The 16,779-nt window shown below is 38.2% G+C and overlaps 1 protein-coding gene across 1 annotated transcript in view; it reads left to right on the top strand.

The window, feature by feature from the left end:
• Positions 1 to 16,779, top strand: part of LOC149221609 (uncharacterized) — an 83,605-nt gene that overhangs the window by 65,163 nt on the left and 1,663 nt on the right. Inside the window, exons 2-4 of the mRNA XM_089387429.1 lie at positions 15,967 to 16,200; positions 16,311 to 16,397; positions 16,564 to 16,680. Coding sequence (XP_089243555.1) covers positions 15,967 to 16,200; positions 16,311 to 16,397; positions 16,564 to 16,680 — 438 coding nt within the window. The remainder of the gene's footprint in view (positions 1 to 15,966; positions 16,201 to 16,310; positions 16,398 to 16,563; positions 16,681 to 16,779) is intronic.

The following is a 16,779-nucleotide window of genomic DNA, read 5'->3' as shown; positions in this document are numbered from 1 at the left end:
AGTCCCATACCTAATTGGCTAATGCAATCATAAATAAGAGTTCCCTTTATACTTGGTATTTTACGAGTAAATATACTTGTTTATATGTGCTTATATGGTCGTTATATCCTTTATATTTATGTTGGTTATATGCTGGTTATGAATGAGTTTTATAACATTGAAAATGTATGGCTCTCATCATGTCTTGGTTAATCACTGAATGTACAATGAATATATGGCTTAATAGATGGTAATGAAGTGATTGTGATGAGGCATCAATCCTTCTTACTAATCCTCAGATAAGTATGAGATCCATATGTTCAGATCTATTGTTTAAACCTATAGAATGCATATTTGTGACATGTTTGATGAAATTCCTGTCATGGCTAGTAGGAGTCTAGTCAAGTCCTTATTCAAGTAATTGAATTTGTATCATTGTTTCGATGTTATCTCTCATTTCTGGAGGTTTCATGGAGTTCTGGGTAGTGACTTGGGCCCTGACCCTAAAAAAGTGGCACAAAATTTAGATTCACAAACACAACTACCTGAGAAAGTCCCAAGTTGCAGGCATGCCCATGCTGTGGGAGCGACTATAGGGTTAGAGTTGCACTCATGACCATGTTATGGGAGTGACTGAGGGTTTAATGTAGTAAAAGGTCAGTTTGTCTCAGGGGCTAGTCACATGGAAGGTTTGGATGGCTTCTAGGGGTTCTCCTTTATGTTTGGAAGGTCTATGTAGTGTGTTCTGTCGGTTCCACTTCCTTAACTGACACATCGGGAGTTGAATCATATCATAGTAACTCTTTGTCACATGTTTACCTTGGTTGGCTAGTTACTTGGGTAGATGTGGGAGGAGGGTGTTACATTCATGTTCAAGGGGAGTTGAGATTGTAAATTACTATAATTTACTTTCTGTATGTGGATGATGTAAAGAACAGTCATGTATGTATGCAGTTTTTGAATTAGAAAATCACATATACATATATGTGATTGGTACATATGGCACATATTTAGGGGGAGCTTCCTATATGCCTTCACCATTATGGTCTTCTATTTGTTGCCATTGGCTTGGTGTAGTATGTTGGTTCAGGGGGCGTAACTATTATAACTCTAAAAGATCCTTGTTGGCATTTTGGCTCCATAAGCATGTCTTGTTGCATATCTTTTCTCATGTCTAGATTCTTCTACAGTTACTACTGGAAATTTATATGTTATAATGTTGCTATCAAATATTCATGTTACAGGTTCCTATATGATATATGGAGGTTGCTGATAACTATCATGATCTTACAACCTCATTGTTGAGGTCCTGGTTTTGGTTATATATACATCATATATGTCCCTTGATGTAAAGTTCATGTGGAGACCCATGATGTAATTATTGTAATATTCAGTCATGTATGGGCTATTGGGATCAAATCATGCTTTGTATGCCATCCCATTATTTTGGGCAATTGATGTAATAATGCATAAAAAATGTAAAAACAAATGTTTGGGTATCTGATGTAATCGTGAGTCAATGGTGTCATTTTTGGTTGAGTCATTTAAATATCTTCAGCACATGCTCGGGGGGAGCATGGTAAGTATGCAATTTCTACAAAGAGGTCCTTCATTCAACTTTTGGTCAGACCTTTTCCCTTGATGTCAAAGGAGGAGGGACACATTGTGTTTGGGAGAAGCATGTTTGAAGGAAATCTTGGCATTTACAGGTGTGTTTGCAGGTTTTACACATGTTTACAAATGGTGACCAAACACCAAAGTGGTTGCCATCAAGTTCAAAGGGGGAGATTGTTTGCATTATGGCTAATGTGTTGTCCTTAATGGCAACCTACTTGATAAAGAAGTCCACATTATGGTAACAAGATGATTATGAAGGTTGGTACAGATGTGACAGAGGCAATAGACAAAGGAATGTCAAGTTTAGAGACAGATGAATGATAAAGGTGAAGTTTGGGAAAGTATACGCAGATCCTATGCATAAGGGTTGCGTACATATGTAGGAATTGTGAAGAAAAGTCGCGTACATAATCCACACCATAGTAACTTGAATACCAGGGGTCTTTACTACAGTATTGGCCCATAGTTTTGAGTGCATCAACGGTTATTTGATCCTGTCAAAGAATACCAATGTCATTACTAAGGGATTGGCCTAAGGTATTGACTAAGGCTAAAACTATATAAGGAGATGGAGATCAAAGTGTTGGGGATGCAAGTATTGTGTTGCCTATGAATGATTTTATTTGAAACAGTTGTGCACCAGGGAGTAAGGAGAAGACTCAAATCTGAAAGATCTAAAATATATTGACATGTTTGCTTAGTTGATTTACTTGCTGCAAATGTTTAATATTGATGAAACTATGATGTTATGATCTAAACAATTTATTCATAAGTGTGTGGTCAAGGTTGCAGAAAGTAAAATTGTGTTTGCAACAAAAGTTATCAAATCTATATGCAGGTATGTTTGGTGCGTACATACACAGATCCACCTTTGAAGGGTCTCGTATATATTCTGCAAAATAATTCTTTCAGTGAGTGCATATTTGTACATGGGTGTTGTGCATGGTAAGCGCGTACATACACAAATATTCTTTATGAAGGTCATGTACATAAACTAGGGTTTGATTTGCTAATAAATGTTTACAAATATGATGATTGATGGTTGGTTTACTTGTAATTGTCTGTCAATGATGTCTTTATTATGATTGAAGTGACTTGGTTGAACTGTTCAAGAAGTATATGATTTGTAATTGGTTCAGAAATCTATGATTGATTCTATGATCTGTAGCTGGTGAAATGGTATGTGAATGATTCAATGATTAATGATTTCAATGTTCAGTATTCTGAGAACTTTACGTAGGTATGATACAGAGAAAACATGTATATACACGTGTTTTATTCAGTACAATCGCGTACACAATTTGATCATTATTATTTCTGGTTGGGTTTTGCATTTAGTTCCTTAATACTTGAGAATTTCAATTGATTTACAATGTGACAAAATCTCAGATTCAATGCCTTAGTTTGTTTGGGTTTATGGTTGATATGGGTCCAGGTGGCCTACAGGTTGGTTTGATGATAGTCTGATAGGTGGATCTAGTTTGAAACATTCTGAAAAGTGGTCCACAAGGAGTTGAGGGTAGCAGCCTTTATAAAGGGGGTGTAGATCCCTTCCAGTAGGTGTTGGAAAATGAGAGAAGGTTATAGCCTTCTGTAGGTGGGTGCTTGCATACTGGTTAGAGTCTGCGCCAATACAATATTGTAAGAAGTTTTCCTTTATAGTAAAAGAAGAATATTGAGACGTCGACAACGATGGTCTTTTCCCACATTGGGTTTCCACCTAAAATCCTGGTGTTCATGTGTGTTGATATGTTTCTTGTGTGTTGATGATCTATCTGCTTCTTACTACTCATGGTTACTATTTAATTGATGAATAATAAACTGTTAGGGTCCCACCCTAACCCCCTTATTTATGTCATGGGATCACGTCATAGTCAAGAGTCAATAAGGCCCATATTAATATTTGTAAGTGGTTAACCCGCAATTAATGACGGGACCACAGTTAGTTGCAAATGGGCGGTAGTATTAGATAGATGGTAAATGGGCGGTAGTATTAGATAGATGGTATTAATAAAACCCACGATATTGGCCCGTGGTATTGCATGTATGAGTCATATATAAAGGATAGAGACTCCCTGCGAGGAGCATATGTATTGTTTTGTAATCGAGCTCTGCTCTATTGGAGGTTGCCCCCTCGAAGAGGCCTGTGAACATTTCTCTCTGAATAATAAAATCATTGCTATTCTGTGTTCTGGGTATATTTTCTTCACATATTCTGTGTTCTCGGTATCTTTTCTTCGCAAATTCTATGTTTGGGTATTACTTTGCAGGTTAAGAGCATAACAAGTGGTATCAGAGCACTTTCCAAGGCTCGGTGGGATCTACAAATTTTAGCAAATTTTTTTTTGGCTAGAGACGTGTTCCGGCGTCTTTAAACCACAGGATCTGTCGTTAAGCGCATAAACCTGCGGATTTGGGGAGGCATGCACGCAGGAAATACAAGAGGTGGTCACGTCTATTGGACTCCCTTGTAACCCCTGTGGGTACCCCTTCGAGTAGTAGCACATTAGACAGAACCGCGCACGGACTGTCTTCCATGTACCCTCTGGGTATATAGGAAGCCCCCTAGCTCCCTTGAAACCTCGCCATAGATAAACCTTCGGCCGTCTTGCGGCTACAGTACACCGAGAACAGCACTCGGAGAGATTACTCGCCCGTACGATAGGGTAGTCGGGTTGTACGGCTAAGGGTACGGTCGATCCTCCTTAGTTAGAGCCCTGAAACATTGGGTCGAGTACTATTGTCAGACCCTTATGTATATTGCGATCTGTAGCACCTGACACTCCCCAAGACCATAGTTCCCTTTCTATCGGGGGATCACACATCATCTATTCTAGATCAGCAACAGTAGTTGTTCCACCATCCAGATCTCTCAGATCCACCAAATCAGATATTCCAGATCAGCAGCAGCAGTTGTTCCACCATTCAAATCTCTCAGATCCACCAGATCGGAGTAGTTGTGAAGGGTTCTTGTACCTGGATATAATTTTCGCAGGACTTTTGGCGGCATTGACATTTTGAGGATTTGGCGACTGCAGTATTGATCAGGAAGGAGTAAAACTCCGTTAGGAGTTTTCCAAAAAAAAAAAAACGAGTCTGAGATCTTCCGGGGCGCTTATTGGTGACCTAGCCCATTAGTATCAGGACGACGAGCTGAACAAGGTGGTACCATTCAATTTCTTAGTAAAATTTTTTTAGGCGGTCCCAATTTTTCATCAGGTTGGTGTATGGTAGAAACTCGCGCTCAAGCGATGGCCAATGAAAGGATCGACAAAATTGAAAACCATGTGCACTCCCTCCAAACTGCGGTGAACAAGATCGAACTTGAGCTTCAAGGAATGAGTAACCACATACAACTTGAGCTTAAAGGAATAGGTAACCAGATACAGGAGGCACTCCTAAAGGGCAAGGAGCCAGCCCACGAGGAGGCGTATAATGGCCATGAATACCATGAGGGTGAGTCTAGCCACTCTCCTCACGTTTGGCACTCCCATCCACCACCCAGTCAGCGACCTCCCAAGTTGGATATGCAAAAATTTGACGGTTCTCACACGTCCGCATGGCTAGCACAAATGGAGCAGTATTTCCAATTGAATCATATCACAGATGAGGGGACTAAGCTTATGGTCGGCACCATGTACTTGGACAATGAACGATGGCAATGGAAGGAATGGCATTAGCGTTGCAATGGACATTTTCAGAATTGGGCCCAATTTGCCAAAACTCTTCGCAGTCGCTTTGAACAGGAAGACTCTTTTTTGGGGCGTCTCACTAAGCTCCGACAGACGGGTACAGTGGAGGAATATATTATTGCTTTTGAAGCCTTAGCCTTCCGCACTAAGGGTCTCATAGATGAGTTCTACATGGAATGCTTTATCAGCGGTCTTAAAGAAGCCATCAAAGCTCAGGTTCTACTCCACCACTCTCCCACATGGACAGAGGCTTGCCAGGTAGCCCGTAAGGTGGAACGTGCATTAACAGCCCAATCCAGCCGCCCCAACTTCCCCGCTAAAGGTCGTCCCTCACAGGCTCCCAATATGACTCAGACACTTAAGATTCAAAAGGTGTCACCTGTGGAAATGGCCGAAAGAAGGAAGCAAGGACTATGTTACTACTGTGATGAAAAATATTCCCCGGGTCATAAATGCAAAGAGCACAAGTTTTTTCAAATAGATGCCACTGACTACAGCTCCACCGAGGAAGATCCACCACTTGAGGAACCGGAGGCGATCGAAGAAGATAACCAACAGGAGATTGTATCTGATGAACCAATTATTTCGCTCAATGCATTGGCAGGAATTTCTTCCCCTCAAACTCTCAAAATCAGGGGTTTTCTTAAACATCGCCCAGTAGTAGTCTTGATTGATAGTGGAAGTACCCATAATTTCATCCACCAAAAGATCGCTGAAGCAGCACATTGTTTCGTCCGGGCAGTTTCTAACTTCCAAGTCCAGATTGCAGATGGGGGCACAATGAAATGTGAAGGTCGCTGTGAAAATGTCAAAATTCAAATGGGGGATTATCAATTGAAAACCCACATGTTTGCAATACACATGGGGGGTTGCGACATTGTCCTAGACGCGGAATGGCTCCGCACTCTTGGGCCAATCACAATGGATTTCCAGGAGTTATATATGAGTTTTAAGCAGAACAACTCCACACATACCCTCCGTGGACTATAGGCGGGAGCCCCCTCTATCATCAGCTCGCATAGGATGGAAAAATTGTTAAAAAAGGGCCATCATGGAGTGGTAGCTCAATTTAATGCCATCCAGGTAGTAGACACCATGTCTCCGCCAATTCATCCTGAGATGCAACAGATTTTAAATAAACATCGGACGGTCTTTGACAAGCCTCAAGAGCTTCCACCCTCACGAGGGGAACATGATCATAGCATCACATTGGTTCCAGGGGCCCAACCCCCAAATGTGCGGCCATACAGATATCCGTTCACCCAAAAGAATGAAATAGAAAAAATCATCAAGGAATTGTTGGAAGCAGGTGTCATTCGTCCCAGCATTATTCCTTATTCATCTCCAGTAGTCATGGTCCTCAAGAAAGATGGGGAGTGGCGGATGTGTCCAGACTTCAGGGCCCTTAATAAGTTAACAGTCAAAGATAAATTTCCCATCCCAGTGGTTGACGATTTGCTGGACGAACTCAATGGGGCTCAATTCTTCACTAAGTTGGATCTTTGCTCAGGCTACCATCAAATTCGCATGAAGGAAGTCGACATTCCCAAGACAGCTTTCAGAACTCATGAAGGCCATTATGAGTTCCTGGTCATGCCATTTGGGCTCTGTAATGCCCCCTCTACTTTTCAGAGCCTTATGAATCACCTTCTCAAACCATATCTCAGAAAATTTGTCCTTGTCTTCTTCGATGACATCCTCATCTATAGTGGCACTTGGGCGGCACATCTTCAGCATGTAGATCTACTCTTGCAATTGCTCTGCACGCATAAATTATTTGTCAAGATGTCTAAGTGTTCGTTTGGCATGGAAGAAGTTGAGTATTTGGGCCACATTGTGGGGCGTGAAGGTGTCAAGGTGGACCCAAAAAAGATCCAGGCAATGCAAGAATGGCCTCAACCTAAGACCTTGAAAAGCTTGAGAGGATTTTTGGGTCTCACAGGCTATTATCGTAAATTTGTCCGCAACTATGGCCGCATAGCGAAACCCCTAACGCAACTCCTAAAGAAAAATTCCTTCTTCTGGAACGAAGAAGCACAACAGGCATTTACCGCTCTCAAAACTGCCATGTGTTCCACTCCTGTCTTAGCACTACCGGACTTCACCAAATCATTTGTCATTGAATCTGATGCTTCGGGAACAGGTATTGGAGCGGTCTTAATGCAGGAAGGGCGACCATTGGCCTTCACCAGCCAACAACTAAGTGGGAGGAATCTGGGCCAATCTACCTACGAGAAGGAAATGATGGCCATCTTACATGCAGTCGAGACCTGGCGACCTTACTTGTTGGGGCGACGTTTCCAAATCCGCACAGATCATCACAGTCTTAAATATTTTTTGGAGCAACGCCTATCTTCCCCACAAAAAAATAAATGGTTAGCCAAAATGTTGGGATATGATTATGAGATCATTTACAAGAAAGGGAAAGACAACAGGGTAGCAGATGCATTGTCGCGCCAATTTGAGGAGGAAAGTACTCTGCTCGCAATTTCCCTCCCCATTCCAGACTGGATTGAAGAGGCTCGCAGGGAATGGTTTTCACATCCCGGGCTCTCCCAACTCATTTCTCAATTGCAGGTAGATCCTAATTCCAGCAAGGGCTACTCGTGGCAGAATGATATTCTTTGCTACAAGGACAGAGTCGTAATATCACCAACATCCACCCTCAAAAGTCGCATTTTGGCAGAATTGCACTCATCTCCCATTGCAGGACATTCGGGCTTTCAGAAGACATATGCTCGCACCAGAAGATCATTTTTTTGGGCCGGCATGAAACAGGACATCCTTACTTTCGTAGCAGAATGTGACGTCTGTCAACGCCACAAAGGGGAAACCGTCAACACACTAGGCACATTACAACCATTGCCCATTCTGGCGTCAATTTGGACGGAGGTCTCCATGGATTTCATTACAGGTCTTCCAAAGTCTGGGAACAAGTCAGTCATCATGGTGGTTGTGGACCGACTGTCGAAGTATGCTCATTTCTGCGCCCTACCCCAACCATTCACACCCACTTTGGTTGCTCAAACTTTCATGGATCAGATCTTCAAATTGCATGGCATGCCCACTTCTATTGTGTCCGACCACGACCCAATCTTCACCAGTAATTTTTGGCAGGAGCTCTTCAGACTACAAGGCACTCAACTCAAACTCAGTACTTCATATCATCCGCAAACAGATGGTCAAACCGAAGCCGTCAACAAATGTCTAGAAACCTACCTTAGGTGTTTCACTTCAGAAAAACAACACCTTTGGGTATAGTGGTTACCTCTGGCGGAATGGTGGTATAGCACCAACTATCATGCCACCACCAAAATGACTCCCTATGAAGCAGTCTATGGACAACTTCCGCCTTCCCCTACTTCTTATCTCACGGGGTGCTCCAAAGTACAAGTCGTGGATCAACTCCTACAACACCGCGCAACCATGCTTGCCCATCTGCGCGAGAATCTTCATCAAGCTCAGAACCGTATGAAGCAACAGGCTGACCAACATCGCTCAGAGCGCCAATTTCAAGAAGGGGATCAGGTCTTTTTGAGGCTGCAACCATATAAGCAAACATCACTCAAAGACAAGGGTTGTCAAAAGCTCTCTCCAAAATTCTACGGACCATACCAAGTACTTCAGCGTATTGGAGAAGTGGCTTACAAGTTGGCTTTGCCACCTACAGCAAAAATCCACCCAGTTTTCCATGTATCGTGCCTCAAGAAAGTGATTGGGAACAATTACCGAGTTCAAACCAGTCTACCTGAATTGGACGAAGAAGGTTCAATCTGGCTTCAACCTGAACAGGTTCTAGACACACGAGACAAGCACCTGCGCGGCCGCATGCTTAAGGAGGTCCTCGTCAAATGGAAAGACACCTCTCCGGAAGATGCAACTTGGGAACCAGCCACTATTCTTCAGCAGTTTCCGCAGCTTCAGCCTTGAGGACAAGGCTAGTCTTAAGGGGGAGGGCATGTTAGGGTCCCACCCTAACCCCCTTATTTATGTCATGGGATCACGTCATAGTCAAGAGTCAATAAAGCCCATATTAATATTTGTAAGTGGTTAACCCGCAATTAATGACGGGACCACAGTTAGTTGCAAATGGGCGGTAGTATTAGATAGATGGTAAATGGGCGGTAGTATTAGATAGATGGTATTAATAAAACCCACGATATTGGCCCGTGGTATTGCATGTATGAGTCATATATAAAGGATAGAGACTCCCTGCGAGGAGCATCGTGTATTGTTTTGTAATCGAGCTTTGCTCTATTGGAGGTTGCCCCCTCGAAGAGGCCTGTGAACATTTCTCTCTGAATAATAAAATCATTGCTATTCTGTGTTATGGGTATATTTTCTTCGCATATTCTGTGTTCTCGGTATCTTTTCTTCGCAAATTCTATGTTTGGGTATTGCTTTGCAGGTTAAGAGCATAACATAAACTAATGATGCACTGATAAACAAATGATGAAATTAATGATAAATTAGTTATCTGGATATACGCAGGTTGCATTAATCACAGTCACGTACATATGCTTGTTTCCTCAATGAAAGTAGCATACATAAATAAGAATGAGAAATTGAAAAACTAAAATGTGTAAAATAATGATTCACCCCCACCTGCCCCCCCCCTGGTATTTTTCCTAACACTCCATCTCATTCTTTTAGTGCTTCTATGATAATACCTTCCAAGAGTTTTTCCAATGGCTTGAAGAAAGGTAGAACACTAGAAATGTAAAGGTAGATTAGGAATTCTGTCCCATATAATTTCCGAAGAGAGAGAATCAGTTAATGGATCAAGGAAGGAGTCAAAGGATTCATACATAAACTAGATTTTCTCCAAAACCAAGGACCAAAGTTTAAAATTAAATCTCTATCTTCAACAAGATCAAACTCAACAATGAAATAACCCTTTTCATTGGGGTAAATAAAGACCTATTCTTATAACTAAGTTGTCCAAGATAGTGAAATCCATTTATGAAAATCAGCTAAATGAGGCCAAAGGCCATTGAAATGACAAACAAGCCCATTTTAGTGGTAGAATAAATTCAGAAAACCAACATCTTCCACTCTAGGGATAGTGATTTTATGAGATTCCTAAACAAGGAGACAAGGAGAATGAAGAATATTCTTCACAATAGTGTCGAAAGAAGCTTTTCCCATATTACCATTAGGAGGAAGAGAGCCAAATGTGTAATCATTAGCCATATTGGCAATCAAAGAACAAGGAATGTGCATATTTTCTCCCCTAGTTCCCAAAGTCACTAAGATAAACTTATGGATGAGAATTCAACAAATTAAAGGAGGAGGGAGTTGAGGAAATGGAGATAGTCACTTCCATGCTTGGAATAGAGCTACTAGGAATGAAAGACCCACATTGAATTGAAGCCCCAAAAGACATAGTAGAGAAAACACACTCTAGAGAAGAAAGGGAGGCCATATGAAGTCACATATGAGCATAAGAGAGACTACGTACATGGTCAGGGAAAAAACCCTAGCCATAATAGAAAGAACCTTAGACTAGCTACCCTATACAGAAGGTCTAGACCGCCAAACCCAATCATAATTCATCTTATAAACCATATAAATTATTATTTAAAAATAACATATTTAAATTGTTAAAATATTTTTATATCAAAACATTTTATAATATTTACTAAATATAATATTTTATATAATAAACTCGTGAAAGGTGCATTTTGGTGCAATAAGAGTCACTTTGTAAAAGATGGTATATTTCATTAACTTGCAAATTATTTTAAAAATCTATTAATTTGTAAATTATTTTAAAAGTTATATTGAATCATCTAAACTACTACTATTATTAATTTAATATAATTTTAAGGCATAGTCTAACTAATGGACGAAATGATTTTTTTTCACTAGATCATATAATTTCAAGCAAGATTGTGATTTTTTGTTGTTTAAAATACATTTTTAAATGCATAAATTGATTCAATACCAAGCATTGGAATGAAACTCAAGTTTTTAAAACTTCGTGATATTTTGGTTAAAATTAACAACAAAAATGCCCTAAAAAACCATTTTCCTTATAAGTTAGACTACTCTTAATTTTAAGCATGTTTTATTAAATTCGCACAACTACATTAATAAATATGGTTGACATATTCAATTTTTTCTCTTTTAAACTAGCACACCATTTGCTCACCATACCATTTGTTATTTAATAATTTGCATGGTAATTTCATAATTATATTAAGAACATGTAAATATGTAATCATATAATGCCTTTGCATAGTAATTTCAAAATCTTACTAAGAAAATGTGAAAAAGTAAATATAAATTTAGAAATGCAAGTTAGTCAATATTTGATCTATTAATATACAATCCACAAAAAGAATATGCCAATCAATTTTATTTATAATCATAAAATAAAAATTTAGATTTAAAAGGAAATTAATCTGACTATTTTCAATTAAAAAGATATATAGTCGAATTAATATACAAAATAATCTTTTTCTAGATGATTTTTTTTTTCTTAACCGTTTTGTCTAAAATATTAGAGAGATTTTTAAAAAATACAAGTTTAAGTTATTTAATTTACAAAATTTAAGTACTTTAAGAAATTTTCAAGGTGCTGAATTCATTTATGCATTCAAAAAGTGCATTTTGCATAATGAAAACTCACAATCTCACTTGAAATTGTATTACCAGATTCAACTAAAAAATATTTTATCTATTAATTTAACTACCCTTAAATAAGTAACTATGAAAAAAGATATTTAATTATGAAAATATGCACTTATTCCAGTCACTCCAATTGACATTAACACTCGAGTAAATGAATTGATTATTTTAAACCTTTTATTATTATTATTAAGTCAAAAACGTTTTCTCTTGTAAGATTTATCCTCATGACATGTTCAGATTCATCTTCTTTGACAAAATTTTGTACATTTTTGACAGAATCTTGAACATGTCTCCCACTTATTAATAAAACACCCTCCCGTGCAAATTTTAATTTTAATAAATTTTAATTATATTTTTTATTGATATATATTAACGTGAGGCAATTCCTATTTCCACCTCCATAGCAAAGTTAATGCTATGGAGGTACCCCTCTGACAGCCTCACAGAGACGGCGACCACCATTGACCATACATCATCCGACCATACATCATCTGTCTCCGGCATCCCTCTCCGGCTGCCCATCGAAACCCCCGGCGACCCTGCCCGCAGCCACCCACAGCCTCCCCTCAGATCGTATTGATGACGTATTGATGTCGGACGGGAGCGCGTGGCCTCCACTCAGATCATATTAATGCCCGACGGGAGAGCTCATTTACCTCACGCACGAACGGGACCAACCTCCTCCGGCCTTCAAAGTCCCGGCCAGCTCATCTGCAAAACCATTCCTACTCCGCGGCGAACAAAACATTATCTGCAAAACCATTCGGCGAACAGAACAGAGGAGACGTTCAATACCTGGAGGAGCTGGCCATTGGTTATCGAGATTTGCGGTTGGCAAGGTTAGTGCCCCTGAAGCCTGCGAATTCTTGGTGAATTTTAACATCTATTTCCCTCCAAATTTCATTAAAAAGGAAGTTAATGATCTTATCTAGAAGTCAAGTAATATCTTTTTAAATCTATCTGAAAGCCAGGTAAACAAGTTTGATTTAGGATATGAATAATATCTTATGTGTTCTCTGTAAAATTTTCAAGACATAACATGGTTTGAGACTGCAACATACACCCAACTTACAGGACAGGTGGCAAGATGTGTAAATTTGTTTTCCGTCGATCACCATTGAAACTTACAAATGCAATTTGGATCAAGTTCGTCCTCGGTCTGATTCATATAGGTCTTTGTCTGCCGTGCTTGATCCATCTATAAGTCATGTTATATCTTTTGACAAAAACCAGTTGGATTTGCTTTAAACTTTCAATATGGAAAATATCTTCTGTGATCTCTATATAATTTTCAATAACATAACTACTATTTGACATAACTTAATTGTAAAGTTATTTTGAAAGACTGCGAACTTTCATGTGCCAGCCTTTTCTTAAGGGCAATTGATCTCTTTTTTCCAAAAAAAAATTACATTCTCCAACACCATTTATCTTGTTGATTCTCGTCTTCTTGGTTGCCCATTCTCACTGACTTAGATTTAACCAACATTGTATCTGGTTGATTCTCTTGTCTTCTTGGTTGCCCATTCTCACCAATTTAGGTTTATCTACCATTGTGTATTACTTGTTGATTCTCTTGTCTTCTTGGTTACCCATTCTGAGTGACTTAGGTTTGACCAATATTGTCTTCCCACGCAAGAGTAGAGACAACCGAGTCATTCACCAACGACATTCAAGCAGCAAACAAGAGAAGATGTTGGAAAGGTGGTGTCGTTAATTTGAAGCGCAGAGGCGGTAAATGCTTAATTAGCACTGCAACCCTTCAATCTGCTCCAACTTCCATCCTAGCTAAACAGTATCATATATACTTATAATAGGTTGGTATATAATGAAGAACCATCTCAAGTAACTATCTCTGTTGATCCACTGATCTTTACTCCCAATGTAATCCAACAGTCTTCTATATCGTTGAGTCATGAATTCAAACCCTTGGGAAGCCATGAAACTTGATTGCTCAAACCTTTCTGCTGACCAGAAGGCACTGCTTGAAGCTACCTACGTGCATGCAAAAGCTAGACAGTAAACAGAAGGATGGTAAACATTCCATTAAATTTCCATGAAAAGGTAGACCGATATTGGATTCCTTCAATAAACATCAGTCGTCTCTTACATGAGCATTTGCAATGTAGAACCAGCAACTGAATGTTACCCTTTTAAATTATAGGCTCCAACAACCCACAATCATCACCAGTCTCAAAATAGTGAAAAATCATTCTTGAACAAATTAGCAAGCCTTCGAGTTTAACTCCTGGATTTTGTTGATCCATACACTAGTGCTGCCAATTGGATGGATAAAAATTTATGAATGCTGTAATTTACCAATTTTTCCTTCACCAATCCCAAAAACAAAAAAAATACTTCATGAATTAGCAAGCCTTCTTCCTTTCTCCTGGATTTTGTTGATCCATACCCTAGTGCTGACAGCTGGATACAAAAACAAACCTTTATGAACGCCCTAGTTTACTAGTCTTACTCTAAAATGAGATTAAGTGTGCCTAATGACAACTATTTCATGGACCTAGCTGGTTTATAAAAGAACACCACAAATCAAGAGATAACAGATGCGTGCAGAAAGAATTCAAATATACACAAAAACAGAGCAAGTTTAGCATCTTTCATGAATTTTCAATAAAAATACATAGTAAATTAATTGGGTATATTTTAGGTGGTCATGAGGAATGATTGTTATCTTTCCTAATTAGATTCAATTCTCACAAGTGGCATGATAAACTAATATTGAATATATTATTAAAATGCTTTCAAACCTTATTTTAAAATAGATTTAACCCCTCAAAAGTATTTTACCTTTACCTAAGAACAAAACACACCCAAAAAAAAAAGCATTTCTATCTGCTTAGCATTATACTCAGAATTAATAACTCGATAGACTCATAAATAAGTCTAGACCCAAATAGACTATACAATAAGGACCTTGTTGCATTAAAAGAATACATCTGTGCGATTCGATAGCATTAAAAATTTCAAGTTCTTTGAGGATATGCTCACCACAACTAAGTCGAGGTTAGTTTACGGGTTAGTGTAAACTAAGAAAAGGTACAAATTCATTAAGAAAAAAAAAAAAAAAATTCGATGCATTTTAGTTTTAGATAAATAAAAATGGTGAAAGTTAAAAATAGTTTGATTTATTTGTATTGCGTTGTTTAATGACAAATTGTTTAAATGATTAAAAGTGGTTTGGATTTGGGTAAAAAGTTCAAAAATTTTATTTTTGTAAATACAGTGTTTGAATTATATTTTTATAATAGAAATAAATTTAACACTGTCAAAAATTTGCAGTACACATAATTTTTATTTAGATTTACTAAAATCCCTGCAATTTTTTTCTTTCAAGAAATTCCAAAGAAAAAAACATAATCGTTAAACTAAAATCAGACTAAAATCAGTTGATGAAAGCACTTACAGACTTTGTCCTTGCCAGATGTGCAACAGTGACCACAAAAAAATAGATATGAATATTGATTTTTATTTTAATGTGTTTTTATGATGTTTTTAACAACATTGTTGTTTACATATTCATTTATAAGGAAGTAAGAAAATGGAGGAAATTAGACATGAATGGGAGGTAACTATCAAAGGCACCAAGCAAGTGTTCACTTGTCTTGTTGGTGGCTGTGCGGGGAATTTGAGTCGATCTAAGCTATCTGGCCTTAATCATCATCGCGCTACCACCCACAATCTCCCACCAATTCCTCCACGTCAAAGAGGTCGAGCAAGAGATGCAAACGCTACATGGGCGGTCAAATCAACAAGTGCAGTTAAAAGGCAAAATGCCAAAATACAATATGACTTAGATGCAAGGCTATGTCGTGCACGACAACAAGCATATAAAAGATTTTTCAATGAAGAAATTCTTTCAGCTGTAAGTATTTATTAGTATTTATTTGTATATGATTTTTTTATTAATATTGTCAATGAAGAAATTCTTTCAGCTGTAAGTATTTATTAGTATTTATCTGTATATGTTTTCTATTAATATTAATTTATTGTTGTGGACTAAATTCATTGAAACTTGTTTTCACAGTCAGTTGCTACATTTGATCAGCTTAATGACACTTCAAAGCAAAGGATTTGTGAAAAAATTCAACGTTGGGATCAGAGTCTACCTCGTAGACACATGCAGACAATGAAGCGCATAGATATTGCTATAAAAGAGAAAGCAAGCACTGAGGTTCCCGATGATGTGGGGGAAGAAGGATCAGATGGGCACAGCCATATATTAAACTTTGATGAAACCAATCAGGACAATGACAACACAGTTGAGTCCATTTTTTTGCATATATTAATTTTTTAGACATTTTAACATTAAATAATATTTATATTTATTATAATTGTATACTAATTTCTCATTGTTATTGATATGCATAGCCTAATCAACAAAATTCCCCAAATTCAAGCCACCAACCATTGCGACGCTCACCTAGATTTCAAGGTTTTCAAGGGGTTACTGGGCCAGTAAGTTTTTAATCCATATAACCTATTCCACCGAAAATATTAATATATAAATTGTTATGTTTTACCATAATGATGGGATGAGAAATGGATGTTCTGTATTATATATCCTTATCTTTGATTTTTTTTTTATTATGTGCGTGTGTTTTATTTCTTATTTATGGTGCAGGTGTTCCCTTTGGAACCATCACAATCAATGAAAACCCCTTGTAGAAGCCTTAAGAAGAATGGAAATCAAATGGTTCAAATGCTACAACCATCTTCATGTCCAATGTCACAATGCAAGGTAAGACTATATTTATTTATACTCTTATAATTTTATCATATTTTTACATTTAATTCTTTTTGATTCACATACTTATATCTATGTATAATCTAATGTTCA

This window comes from Pinus tabuliformis, chromosome Q, assembly GCF_031772625.1.
Source record: "Pinus tabuliformis cultivar Carrire ecotype Pingquan chromosome Q, CPIR1, whole genome shotgun sequence".
In the NCBI taxonomy this organism is placed as follows: Eukaryota; Viridiplantae; Streptophyta; class Pinopsida; order Pinales; family Pinaceae; genus Pinus; species Pinus tabuliformis.
This window is presented reverse-complemented; position numbering and strand designations above follow the sequence as displayed.